The sequence below is a fragment of the Ricinus communis genome, chromosome 4, assembly GCF_019578655.1.
Source record: "Ricinus communis isolate WT05 ecotype wild-type chromosome 4, ASM1957865v1, whole genome shotgun sequence".
Taxonomy (NCBI): domain Eukaryota; kingdom Viridiplantae; phylum Streptophyta; class Magnoliopsida; order Malpighiales; family Euphorbiaceae; genus Ricinus; species Ricinus communis.
In genome coordinates this window covers 31,363,117-31,377,276 of record NC_063259.1, presented here as the reverse complement: position 1 = coordinate 31,377,276, position 14,160 = coordinate 31,363,117, and the positions used below count along the sequence as shown (strand labels likewise).

Here is a 14,160-nt window from a genome sequence, read left to right as displayed (position 1 = left end):
CATTGGCAGTGATAAAATGCTCATTAAGAGCACCTGCACCAGTACCAAACACAGACCATATTCATTTTCTAGAAAGATTTATCAGAAAGAAAAAGAAAAACATCCACCAATGAAAAGATTTCATAAACTAACAATTTACATGTTGGATAACTGTAAGGAAATTTATTCTCTAGAAGTCATGACCAACAAATAGTTAAAGTTCAAGAAAAGCATACTTCACTCTATTATCATCAAGAAAATGATAAGACAGAAAAGAATTGTCAAGTGAGGACATACTTTTCAACACTATGGTCAGCAATTGCAGTTGAATAAACAATGGGTGCCCATTGAAGAATGCGAAGCTTCTCCCTGACATCTTGTTCATAGTAAGTTGCAGTTTGCTGGTTTTTATTTGGTATTGTATCCCATTTGTTTACAACAATCAGGCAGCCTTTACCTTCTTTTTCAATCCTGTCAGCAATCCTAAAATCCTGCAGTGTTTAGGCAAAAGACGGAATACAAAAGTTAAAAGGAGATGAACTACAGAGAACATATCTAATTGCATTCAAAGATTTATGGCGAGAGAGGAGAACAGAGTACTGAGAATCAGATAAATTGGATACATAACTACACATGCCTTTGTTTTTCCCTAAGATAGAGAATTACAATAGCTATTCCATGAAAAGCTAGATGATGTACCTGCTCTGTGATACAAGCCATCGCTTCTATGACGAGAGCAACAACATCAGAACGGCGGATGGCACGGAATGCTCGATTAACTGATAAAGCCTCAGTCAGACTACCTGATGAAGCTACAGCTGCTCTTCTTCTGATTCCAGCTGTATCAATAAGCCGAAACTTCTGCTCACAAAAGCTATTATTTAATTAAAAAATTGTACCAAAATTGCAAAACCAAATGGTTAGCCTGTGAATACAACTTGCCAAGAAACTGTTATTCTGCAAATCCAAAATCATCTTGGACCAATAATTCTAAAACTTGCAACAGAAGAACTGAAATTTTCTCAACCAGACTCTTAATTTCCTCAACACAATTCCTTGATTTATCAAAAAAAAAATGGAGTTAGAAGTTCAGTTAATCACTTAAGCAGTGCTTAGCACAACTAGGGGGTTAAATCCATAGTGTCTACGAACATGAAAGAATCATAAAACTACAAACCTGGCCATCTGGTCCTGAAAATTCAGTGTCAATAGCATCACGAGTAGTACCACTGATAGGGCTGACTATTGTTCTATCTTCTCCAACCAATGCATTCAAAATGCTACTTTTACCAACATTTGGCCGACCAACAATTGCAATTGCAGGAACATAATTTTGTTCTTCGTTATCAAGATGTTCTGAACCCTATAAATAAAAAGTAGACTTAGTATGCTAAACAACCAAGAGAACTAAGAAAGAAAAACTATTTGGAGAATCATTTGAGCATGTCTGCATTTCATCCTATGGGCACTGACCTCTCTCTCTCTCTCTCTCTCTCTCTCTCTCTCTCTCTACCAACAATTGCAATTGCAGGAACATAATTTTGTTCTTCGTTATCAAGATGTTCTGGACCCTATAAATAAAAAGTAGACTTAGTATGCTAAACAACCAAGAGAACTAAGAAAGAAAAACTATCTCTCTCTCTCTCTCTCTCTCATTCTCATATACCACTGAGATTTTATTCTGAAAAAAAGAGGAAGGAAGGTACACCATGGAAGAGAAGAAATTCTCCTAAAACAACTTAGCATATGATATTCCAACTTTTCAGTAAAAGGAAAGCAATCATGTGAACTGCATCTTTTAGAATACCAGAGCACTGATACAGAAAATTCAGTCATAATGGGAGAATTTTGGAGGACTAACTTGGTAACTACTAATTGCAATTGCAGGAACATAATTTTCTTCTTCGTTATCAAGATGTTCTGGACCCTATAAATAAAAAGTAGACTTAGTATGCTAAACAACCAAGAGAACTAAAAAAGAAAAACTATTTGTAGAATCATTTGAGCATGTCTGCATTTCATCCTATGGGCACTGACTGACTACTCTCTCTCTCTCTCTCTCTCTCTCTCTCTCTCTCTCTCTCATTCTCATATACCACTGAGATTTTATTCTGAAAAAAGAGAAAGGAAGGTACACCATGGAAGAGAAGAAACTCTCCTAAAACAACTTAGCATATGATATTCCAACTTTTCAGTAAAAGGAAAGCAATCATGTGAACTGCATCTTTTAGAATACCAGAGCACTGATACAGAAAATTCAGTCATAATGGGAGAATTTTGGAGGACTAACTTGGTAACTACTAACCTCAACTTTTGCCAGCTGGGAACACACAAGATCTAAAAGCTCTCCAGTTCCCGTCCCGGATAAAGCAGAAATAGGAATCGGTGAGAGCCTGGTTGACCAACCAAAAAGTTATATAAAATTGAATTTCAAGGAAAGAAATCCTAAGGTTTACATGTCGTATGACTTTCAATCTAAACCATATGATCTCGATGTTTTACCTGTAATCATATAAAGAAAAGGAGAGAGAAGGAGAGAGAGCGAAGATTTAACCAATACAAACACTCAAAATATCAACCGTTAAGATGTATAAAACCTGATAGCTTAATATCCAGATGAGTTAAGTCATGAGTACGGGTAACAGAACTGTATTAAAATTAAACAAGCAGATTGCTTTTGAAATTTGTAACTTAAGAGAGATTAGAATAAAAATAAAGAACAACTTACCCCAAAGACCAAAATTCTGCTGCTTGCATGATTCCTTTTTTAGGAGATTCGCACTTGTTTACTGCAAGAATGATGAACTTATTTGAGTAGTTCTTGCGTAACCAGTCTGCTATTTCGATATCAGCTGCTATAAGACCTGCCTGCTCAGAAATTCTACTCTCCGTCATAAGTGTTCGGGCATTGGACTTAAGAGAAGATAGCAAACTAACAATGTAATCCAGATGAGTAGAAAAAGAAGATGAGTTTCTGGTGTACCTGGCCATCAACAAGGAATATAATAACAGATGATTCTTCCACAGCAGCAGCAGCTTGCCTCTCGATCATTGAGGGCATCCTAGCAACAGCTGCCTCCCTAGAGGCAAGTGGAATTCCATCCATGCCAATAGTAGTAGTTATAGCCAAATCTTCCATAACATTATCTTGCGATTGCGATATAGTGAGAACACCACCAGTATCCACCACCATAAATTCAAAATCTCCCCAAAAAGATCTACCGTACAACCGATCTCGAGTAACACCAGGTTCGTCCACCACAATAGCCTTGTTCCCCTACATACAGTTCATTGTTACTCAAAATAAATCATTTTTCCTAAATATTATGAAAACAAAACTACATATATCAATAAAAGCTCCAAAGAGATCGGTCAGTTAGTAATTACCCCAACAAGACGATTAAATAGTGCTGATTTACCAACATTTGGCCTCCCAACAATTGCAACCCTAGGAAGGAGATTGTCAGGTATCTGCATTTAAAGGTTCAAAATTTCAGCCTTGATGATACTCTAAAGTCTCGGATTTCTGATTATTATTTAATATTTTAACAACAGTTAAAAGAGTTTTAGACTAACATCTGGAATAGTAAATTTTTGCCTCTTTTGCTTTCTAGTTTCCTTTTTATCATCAGAATCATCCTCTGCAAACAATCGACCACGCATTGGTTTTATAAACAAATAAAAATGAAAAAAAAAAAAAAGAAAAGAAACCAATAGTTAGAAGGAGGAGAAAAAGAAAAAGCAACCGATTCTCAATTGACGAGACAAGGAGGTAGAGTACTCTCTAACAACATCTTCAGCTTCCTGTTCAAGCGCGTCAATATCAATGGCGTAATCATCGCTGTCAGACTCATAAGCCTCTGTTTCTTCGGATTCTTCATCGTTATTTTCGGATTCTTGAATGCTGCTGTTAGTCAAGGAATTGTGAGCGGCTAATCTGGAAATGGAGAGAGAGGAGCGAGGGAATTGGAGAAAAACTGAGGGAATTGAAAGAGAAAGAGAAAGAAGAGAAAGAGAGGAAAGTGAGGATTTGGGGATTAGAGAGGGGAAGAGTTTTGTGTAGAAAAGATTGGCGCTTGACATTGCGTTCTATTCTATGTATTGAAAGGTTTAGCGGGGGATTTCGGAGGTTTATCTTTATCTTGTTTGGGTTTTGGGGTTTCTTATGGTGCGCGCATGTTCCATAGTTCGTTCTAAACTGCGCCTTTTGATCAACGGTCATCTAGATCGATTCGTTCATAGCACGATTTGCCGTTTGTCATTCGGCAGCTACTAACCCTTTTGGTTCACAAAAAGGTATTGTTTCGTCCATTATAAACTATAAGCGACAAGTCGCTTAAACCAAGTTTTTACTACAAGTGCAGACGCTACGTCGTCTGTAAACTTTGGGATGTCAACTTGGTGGCTTCTTTTCTTTTTTTTGCTTCTTAAAAAAATTAAGGTTAATAAATTTCTTATTTTGACCATTAGTTTCCTTCTTTTCACTATAATGGTTTATTAATCATAGAAATTTTAGGTAAATAAAACTTTTAGATAGTATAATTATAATAGTTAAGGCATAACTACTACTCTAATTATTTATAATTAAAGCCTAACCAATATAAATAAGCTATTTAATAGGTATATATTTTTATTCAACGGAGTCTTCGTGCGATGTGAGAAATTTTCTTTTATTAGTTGATTTGATTATGCCTTCTTAATTTATTATTTTCTTAAAGTAGTCTTTTTTTTAATGTAATATCTTAATTGTTGTATGTATTTTTTGTTTATTTTTTCATTTGAAATATAGACGCTTATTATATGCGAAGGAAAATTTTTGTCTAATTTAAATGTATGTCTCTATTTATATACTAAACTTATTAATAATTAATACATATTCATTATGAAGCATATGTCAATCATTCAATGCCAAAGTATAAAACACTCTAATAAAAATTTCAATGCGAATAAGTTTTATTTTGATAAAATATATACCTCACAAAGCCCGAGACAAAAGATTTGAACCGCTAATTTCAAGCATGTTGGTCTAATTAGCAACTTGTTTAAGATAATCAGTAGCCAAGAAACGCAATGATAATTCATAATTCACTACAAAACTCCCTATTCACATGCAATAGCCTTCTACTGAGATTCGACAATGGCCTCGAAATTCAGGTACAAGATTCATAACATTAGGAATATCTTTCAAAACTTCTACCATTGGAAGAAGTCACAGGACAATGCAAAGGAAAAACTGCCCTGCTATTTTGCCTCATCAATGGCAATAATGGTAGCGATGATGAGTTTCCAATATCCTTAAACGGTGATCTTTTTGCAGCATCAAGTCCACTACTGTTGCTGCATGCATTCACCTTTTTTCTTCCAACAGTATGACTGCATCCGTCATCTTTACCATGATGATGATTTTCCTTCAACCTACAAACCAAAACTCTTTTCTCCATTTCATTTGGTGAATCATATGAATTCGGTGCTAAATTCTTGCTTCTACTTCTTTCTTTAGCTTTTTCCTTCTTCAACCCTTCAAGCTCGGCACTCAGCATTGACGCCTGAGCTTGCAGCTCACTTGCCTTTGATTCAGAAGAGAGAGCTTTCAGCTTCCATTCTTTCACCTACGTAAAACAGCCTAACGCTTTAATTGGATCCTTAATGAAATTGGTATAATGTATATAGTACCCGTTAATTATAATTGTACTTACTGCTGACTGTAGAGATTGAATTTGATAATCAGAATCAAGTGCTCTATCTTCCCAAAAATCTCTAGAAACTTGTAGTTCTTCCATCTCATGCCTGACCTGCCCCAGCATCTCTTGCATTTGGGACCATTGCTCCGTCTCAGCACGAACTTGCTCCACAACCCTTCGCACTATAGCCTTGCAGCCTCCTGAACATGGCCTTTCCTCGTAGGGCTTTAGTTCCTGCAGAAGAAATCTGTCATCTTTCAGACACTCGATTGCCTTCCATCTTCACATTAATGAGCGTGTAAAGTGAGATTATAAAATTAGACTTTCACAACATATAAACAAATTCTGGCCCAACAATCGAGTGCCTGCCTCCTAGTGCAGAAGGTAAAGAGTTCATATGATGTTATTATATAGTGTTTGGTTACCATGTTCATCCATACAGTGGTTATTGAACAGTTGATAGAGAAGAAGAAAATTAGAGGTGTCAAAAAGATCAACCTTGCATGGTTGTCTCAATGAGGATGAAGATATTTCAGGAAATTCATTTTGCTTGGAAGTAGCAGCAGAACTAGATGCAGAACTGTTGGATGTAGAGACCATTGACCCATATTCAACTTCCATCCTTTCTAACAGATTTCCCTTTGACAGTCTCTCCATTCTCCTTCTCAGAATCTCCATCTGCAGAGTCTTTTATATTAGAAATTAGCAACATAAAGATGTGGAGTTAAACAGTCAAATGTAATAAATAAGTGATTAGCTGAGCTGATATAATGATGAAGTATAATGGCGAAGAATAGGAGAAATTCAGTATTACATTGCTGCTGCAGTTCGAAGCAAAATTTTCATTGGCCCTGCTGGTAATTTGGATTGACAAGCTTGCTTCTGCCATTTCTTGAATTTCCTTCACACATATCTCATCCGGTTCTCCTGTAAACTTTTCTAGCCGTCTTTGAAGATGAGATGCTTGTCTATCAAAATTGCTACATTTTCGAACTTCTAAATCCTTATTTCTTGATCTTGAACTTCTCTGCAGCTTCTCTAGTTTTTCAACCAATTTGATTATCTCTTCCTCTAAAACCATGCTCACCTCCTTTCCATCGGATATCTTTTTTCTCCCCTACAAACAAATCACCAAATTCATGTCATAAAAAGTGAAATTGATCTAACACATGAATGTAATTGAATGCGACCTAAAGGAACCAACTATTGTTTACAGTAATCTTTTTGTTTCTAGTATCAGAAGAAGTTGGCTAGTTAAGCCAATAGCCAAATGATTGCGTTCCAAACAATATTTTCTAATCAACTCAACAATGTTCAAGAGTTTTTCTCAAGTTGCCTATAGAGGAAAATATTTCATTTAACAGAGCATTCTGTTTGTTTGCAGAGAGGATATGAGAGGACTAAACCAAACATTTAAAAGAAGAAAAAAAGCACACAAGTGCAAACACCAAAGTGAAACTGAAAAAGATGAATGAATAAAGACAGAGATACTAACAGAAAGAAGAGTTTGAACAGCAGATTTTAAAGCCTTTTCCACTTGAGCCCTTCTTCTCTCCATCTTCTTCACAGCAATCTCCCTCTCCATTCTTAATAAATTACATTCTGCCCTCAGCATCTCAGCTTGAAACCTCCACTTCTCCTCCTCCATTACCACACTCTCTCTTTCCGCAACTCTCTCTCTCCTTCCCTCCTGGCACTGATCAGTCACCATTACAATGGGCAAAACGCCTCTTGCAAACTCTCTTTCTTGATCAAACAAAGTCTCCAGCTTTCCTTTCTTGTCTCTCTGTGAACTGGGTTTTACAGCATTAGCCTTTATCTGCGGTTTCCTGCGAGGCCTGCGAGGTAAATGTAGGATTCTTGGTGTTGGTGCTGCTGGTGGGTATTGCCATTTTGGCCTCCTTGCAGTCAATGTCGTTATTGTTGATACTTTATCCATGCAACAAAACCTATTCCCAGCTCTTTTTTTCTGATAGAGGCAAGTGATCTTAGTTTTTTGCTTTCTGGGTGTGGTTTTTACTGGAAGTAAAGTGAGAGTGAACAAAAAACCATGGCAACAAGTTTCTGTTTTTGGATGGCGTTGCTGGTCCGTAGTCTAAATAAAAGAGAAGAATTTAAAAAGCTTTGAAATGATTGGATACAAGTTTATAACAACTCTATTGCTCATTGGTGGATACTGGTTTAGTTTGAGAAAGGAAAGAAAAGGGAAGTTCTGATTTGAACCCCGAAAAAGAAAACTAATAATTCTGCTTTTGATTTGAAAATGTACTTGTTTTGTTTTATTAAGCAGGTGGTCTACTGGGTGATGGGGTTTTAGTTAGAAGGAGTGACAGTTTGGAATAGAAGTGGAAGTTTGGACTTTTGTGAAAGAAATGCTACCAACTTCTCCTTTAGCCTTTTGGTTTGAAAATGGTTGACAGTGTGTATGAGGATTCAGAATGAAAGATAGCAGTAATATTTAGAAATAGATATGCGACTGATACAGATTTAAAAAGGACAGATTCACGTAGATTTTGTGAGAAACATGGAGCCTCATTAGAAATTTTATTTATTTATTTATTTTAAATCTTTCTTGAATTTCAATTTACAGGCAGTGATTGAAAATGAATGAGCGTTGGCAAGAAGGATGTTAAAGATTTGTAGGTATCAGGTTTTAATGGGTGGGTTTCAGTTGTATGTTTGGAGAGAGAGAGAGAGAGAGAGAGATAAAAGCATATAGGCGTGCAACCTCGATATGAGGAAGGAACAGGGATTTCAAATGAAAGGTGTGAGTGTTTCTTTCTCTTCTGTTCTGTTCTGCCGCTGCTGCCTAAATTTATTTTCCTTGGACATTGTTTTTTATGGAAATGTGAGAAGGAATCAGTTAATGTGCATTTCGCCCTTCTTCTTCTTCTTCTTTTTTTTTTTTTTTCTTTTCCTTTTTGGCTATGCTGCCCTTACCAATTTACTTTGCTTACCCAAATAATTAGACCATGCAAAAGTGTTCATTTAATTAGGTAAATTATACTTTTGTTGTAGGATTATATATTTTAATCCCAATAATGACATTTACCGTATATTAATAGTTGATTTATTTAATATATAATTTCATTTTATCAATTATGAAACTAATCAGTATAAATACATATAGTTATAAAATATATATATATATATATATATATATATATATATATATATATATATATATATATATAAAGTGTGATAATCATAAAATAAATACTTATAAATAAAAATACCAAAATTCAATCTACTCAATATGATTAAACTAAATTTATATAAAATAAATTGCTGGTTAAAACGGGTAATAATATTTTTATTATTATTATTAATTAGTGTATATAAAAATAATTTAATTACCCTTATAACGGAAAGTCCGAGTTGAGATCAGAGTCTGATTTCCGCGATTCTGAAAGCAGCGAAAGAATTTGAATTTAGGCGGAGACGTGGAGGCTGGAATTATGACAGATGGTAAATAGCGTTTTCGTTAGTAAAATGTTAACGTTAAAGACATTCACACATAACAAGGTAGCATATCACTGTCTAATTTAACTTGCAAATTACAGGTGAATTCTTTTTTATTTATTTTTTAATAAAAATAATGTAATGTAATAGTAAAGGGATGATTAGGCAATTAAAAACAGAGTACGTGCCGTTAAAGGTGATACGATTATAGTTATTGTTTAATGAATAATGAAATGTGTTTTAGTAGTAATGTAATATTTAAAAGGGATGATTTTTCAACACTGACACTCTCATTCCTCAACCTTCTTTGACGTCCCTCTCTGTGTTTATCATTTTCAAAGTTCAGAACCCAAACCCAAACCCAAAAGAAAGGCCTCTGTTGCTTCTCCTATTATTTATGTATATACCACCCACCCCCCTCACACATGCATTGGCAAGACATCCAACCATCCTTTTCATTAAAAAAGAAATGAAAAATTTGTGAGAGGGCCACTTGCCTATATTAGCAAGTTGCTGTAACCTCTCCAGTTTCATAATACAATTAATTATTAGGTCTCCGTGTCTCATGGGTTATGTTAAAATTTTGATTGAATTTGAACTCAGACCTCTATAAAATTATTTAATAACTTATACTATCATAGATGAAACGGATAGTTAATCTTGATTAATGAAAAACTGGCTAAGAAGATAACAAATTACGAGTCTATTAAAATAAATTTGAAGGAACCCATGTGTTTTTTACTTTTTTTTTTTTATTATATAATTATTAGATGTAAAAAAATGAAGAATTGATTTAAAGATATAATAAATTGTTTGAAGGATAAAAGATATTAGGCGGCTGTGAATTCGCATATGAAACATTTAAAAGATTGTGAGAGATATGGATATCAAAGTTTAGTGGAAGTTAATTAAGGAAAAACTGGTCCACATTCAAATTGTGTCAAAATTGAACCGTTACACAAGAGGGCTTACTGGAGTGTTAAAGTTCCAATAAAATGAAGCATTAGTTTACTATCTTCAACCATTCTAAGATGTTATTTGTCTGTACTTTACTTGGATAGAATACAAATAGACCCACTATGTCTATAACACCAAGTCAATGTCTTTTTCTTATTTTTATTTACAAGTTAAGTTAGTATTCTAATTACAATTTGTGCAAAGGACGGTTTTGTCGTATTTACTGAAACTTATGTTATTGTCCAATCTTCTCCTTCTCCCTTATAATCTTAGCATCTTTTACTTATGCCCATCTCCATTATAACTCTCTCCCAATTACCCAAAAATTGCCCATCCTTTTTTTTTTTTTTTTTAATTTGCAAGGGAACTTTAGGTTTTGAAATGGGCTCTATCATGACAAGTCATTTTATTTTTACTTTTAAATAATTTTTAATTCAAAAATAATATCACAGTAAGTTAAATTAAAATCTAAAAAAATCTTTGTAATCTCATATTTAATTTAAAAAGAAATTCCAGAAACAATAAAAATATGACTGTGTAACTCGTGATCTTGAAATAATGACCGACAGTACAAATACAAAAGTAAGGTGCCAGGACAAAACTCAGCGAGTTCCCCGTCCAGATACAGTCTTCAAACACAGATCCACGTCGACGGAGAGCCGATTATTTGAAGTGGGCCAAGCAGGAGCTTATTCTGGTGTGGAGCAATGCATGCAGTCTGCTGCACCCCCTCCATACAGTAACAACGCTTATTACGACTACCATTTCCTTGCATTTAAAATTAAATATTTTATACTTATTTATTCTTTCTAATTGATTTTGAGCAGTTAAAAATTGACTCCATTCATTTATACTTTTAGTCCGCTAGTTTAAATTTATTATTGACTTTAATGCTTTGAAATATAAATGGGATACAAATATATATTTATTTATAGGCTTTTATATTTAATATTTACACTGCAATATGAGTCGATAAATAATTACATGCAATATTATTAAAAAATCATCAGCCTCTTTTTCCTTTTTTGAATTTATCACAGTCCATATACTATAAAATATATGAATAATACAAACCCTCAACCATATAAATTTGATTTATAATATGAACTTTATATTACTGAATTCCTATATTATTATCACTATCATTATTATATTTAAAATAATACTTTTAAATTAATCTATATAAATTTATATATTAACTTAATACTTAATATGGACTTCTTACTTTATATAAACTGATTTTTTACCAATACTTTCTTTAATAAATAATTATATTGAAGCAAACATGCAAAGGCTTTTTTAGGGTCCGTCTCCTTTCCTACATTATTAAATAAATGGGCACTCTTTCATCTTAAAAAGGGAAAGAAGGATAAAGCATAAATGTGGAGTGACTACACTCTTATAGGTTATTTTGTGGACCCATTAGCAGAAATTGACATATGAGATTTCTGATTTTACTTTTTATCAGGCCCATTTTAACAATCGTGCTGACTCAAGAATATATATACCAGTAGGGTTTAATCATGAGTGTATATATATATATATATATATAAGAAAAACATGCCTTTCAAATTTCATTAAGAGAAAAATTTAATTTTAGTTGACGTACGATCTGACCCAAAGGTACCTTTATTACCTGATCCATTAAAGATTTTTCTTAAGAAAAGGAAAGCTTATTTATTGTTATGAGTTTCACCTTTCTTAAAAGCAAAACCTTAAAATGCAATATTTATAATATTGACTGGTAATTGTTACGAGTTTGCCCCTTGGCCCCTTGAGGTCATGCAGATTGTTTCGTGTGGCACCATGACAAGCCATCTGATTTGTAAGCAAAACACTCTGTCAAATTCCTTCCCTCCAAATTGGAGTCGGTCAATTCCAGGGGAGTCTCTTTTTGTACGATGATGCCTCTTTGGCGGTTTAATGCAAGACATATTTGCTGTTAAAAAAAAAAAAAGAATTAAAGGCAGAAAACTCAGTTTTTTTTTTTTTTTGAAAAAAATTAGGGTCTAAACACATAAAAGAAAATTACATCATATACTTTATTGCTTTTTGTTCTTTTTTTATATGTTTTTCATTTTCTTTTACTTTTTTTTTTATGTCTCTTAACCATTTTTTACACTAAAATCCACTTCTCTCTCACGATTTTTTTCTTTAAAACTCTCTTATTGCGTGATTTTTTAACCATTTTCTTTTCTTTCAGCTTCTTTCTAACTTTTCACTATTTCTTGTTTTCTGAATTTTTCATACAAATAGTTTTTAAGTGTAATGAGTAAGAAACTATTAGGGATTTGAACAGTAATTCTTCTTCTGCTAGTAAAAGTTTAAATATAAAATGATTCTCATTATATGGCAAAAGGAGCTGAAATTTTGGAGAAAAAAATAAGAAAAGTTTAAAATCTCCCACTAATCATGATCGAGATTTTATTTTTAAAAACAAAAAAAAAATTGTTGATGATTCTCCTTTAAAGAAAAATATTGATGTTAAAACTTCAAGAAAATAAAATATATATATATATATATATATATATTTATGCTGGGGAAAGTTGCTATTTGTGTTATCAACAAATGCACTCCAAGTGTTTGATGAAATGCAAAACGACTGCACTTAAAGAAAAAATATATAGTTTGAGAGTTTAGAAACTGAAAAGGTAAATAGAATGTAAAATAGAAAAAAGAGAGAGGAGTGGACTACCTAGAAAAAAGACTAAGAGAAAATTATAGTAATTTCTTCTAGGCAGTAAGACTTGAACTCCATATCATGCTCTTTATTTGTAACGCCTGCATTTTCTCATCATCCATGTTATGTGCATTTACATTTAATCATTGGGCATATGATGGTATATCAATGATATTTTTATTTTATGAGAACATATATATATATATTAATTATAAGTAGAGAATAAGAAGCATGATATTAGATTATTAATTTAGATAAGTTGATTAAGTACTTGGGTTATGTGTATTAAGCCTTAAGACTTAATTGAACCAATAGTTGAAGGTTGGGTAAATAGATTGGACTTAAAAGATACAATTAAAAGTTAGTACCTATATATGGTTAGTAAGAATTAATTTAGGGTGATAAAAATAATTTAGTAGGTGGTGGCATTAAGAGAGGAATATTGGAAATTGGAACCATGAGCAAGCTCATTTTACCTCTTCATTTCTCTAAAATTCGTTCATGGCCAAAAACACAAAATTTGGAATAAGAGAGAGGAGTGGACTACCTAGAAAAACTTAAGATTAAGATAGGATTTTGCCAACTATTGAAGGAGCCAAGCTAAAGCTAAAGGATTTAAGCATATTAGCAACCCAAAAGCTGAAATTGGTAAGTTGTTACTTGAGCGTTATTAATTTGTCATTAGGGTTCTTGATTACAAATTGGAAAAACTTCATTTGATGCTCTCATTGATTAATTAAAGGTCTGTTTATCATGAATTAGTAGAGTATTGAATGATTGCATAAAGATTAAACTTGATTTAAGTTTAAGTATGTTAAGATAGAAAACTGTCAAAATTCCAGCAACCTTGATGTTCTGTATTTTAGGCAAAACATGGGTTATATAAGTCCAAATTAAGCTTAATTGGTATTTAACTAGATGGGAAATGTTTATAGGATATTAAAACAGTAATTGAGAGTCTTAGAGGAAGAGTTAGACCTATGAATTAGAGAAGGGATGATCTTGTAATGCATTAGAGCTCGCATTTACATGAATATTTGTAATATGCATGAAATGTGAATTGATGAATGTGTTGACAGGTACTCAAAGGCCTGGAAAGGAAGTTGTGGAGAAAGGAGGTTCTTATATGCTAAAGGAATAAGTATATTTTGAGTAAGTAAATAGTTAATATTTGCTATGTTCATATATTTAATCAAATGTTCCGCAAATGGCTGCGTTTGCTTAATATTGTTTATGTTTGAATGACTGAGATGGAAATGATTGGTGTTGAGTGGAACAATTGTTATTGCTGAAATATGATATAAGTGAAATGATTGAATTGTGATGTTAAGTGCATATGTGCATGTGAATGGTGGATTCCCCTGTGAAAAAATATATATATATATATAAAGCCTTGGAAGG

At 33.2% G+C, this 14,160-nt stretch overlaps 2 protein-coding genes across 4 annotated transcripts in view; both read right to left on the bottom strand.

Moving 5' to 3' along the window:
• LOC8274442 (GTPase Der) overlaps positions 1 to 4,179 on the bottom strand; it is a 6,157-nt gene extending 1,978 nt beyond the window's left edge. The window contains exons 1-9 of one of the 2 annotated variants that reach the window (XM_015715615.3): positions 3,726 to 4,178; positions 3,556 to 3,620; positions 3,367 to 3,450; positions 2,963 to 3,256; positions 2,708 to 2,847; positions 2,285 to 2,372; positions 1,157 to 1,342; positions 679 to 840; positions 277 to 470 (exon numbers count right to left, since the gene is read on the bottom strand). In XM_015715615.3, coding sequence (XP_015571101.1) covers positions 277 to 470; positions 679 to 840; positions 1,157 to 1,342; positions 2,285 to 2,372; positions 2,708 to 2,847; positions 2,963 to 3,256; positions 3,367 to 3,450; positions 3,556 to 3,620; positions 3,726 to 4,062 — 1,550 coding nt within the window. In that variant the 5' untranslated portion in view covers positions 4,063 to 4,178. Of the gene's footprint in view, positions 1 to 276; positions 471 to 678; positions 841 to 1,156; positions 1,343 to 2,284; positions 2,373 to 2,707; positions 2,848 to 2,962; positions 3,257 to 3,366; positions 3,451 to 3,555; positions 3,621 to 3,725 lie in introns of both variants that reach the window. The other variant, XM_048372996.1, reaches the window with a different exon arrangement.
• Positions 4,180 to 4,910: 731 nt separating this feature from the next.
• LOC8274443 (centrosome-associated protein CEP250) lies at positions 4,911 to 8,424 on the bottom strand. Of its 2 annotated transcripts, none has more exons than XM_015715702.3 (5): positions 7,156 to 8,424; positions 6,475 to 6,777; positions 6,159 to 6,347; positions 5,676 to 5,894; positions 4,911 to 5,588 (listed from the first exon to the last, which is right to left on the bottom strand). In XM_015715702.3, exons 1-5 carry the CDS (start codon positions 7,597 to 7,599, stop codon positions 5,151 to 5,153), a joined length of 1,593 nt encoding a protein of 530 aa, XP_015571188.1. In that variant the 5' UTR covers positions 7,600 to 8,424; the 3' UTR covers positions 4,911 to 5,150. The 2 variants fall into 2 exon arrangements, with proteins under 2 accessions (XP_015571188.1, XP_002513492.1); XM_002513446.4 differs by having other exon boundaries at positions 6,159 to 6,338; positions 7,156 to 8,422.
• Positions 8,425 to 14,160: the final 5,736 nt, after the last annotated feature.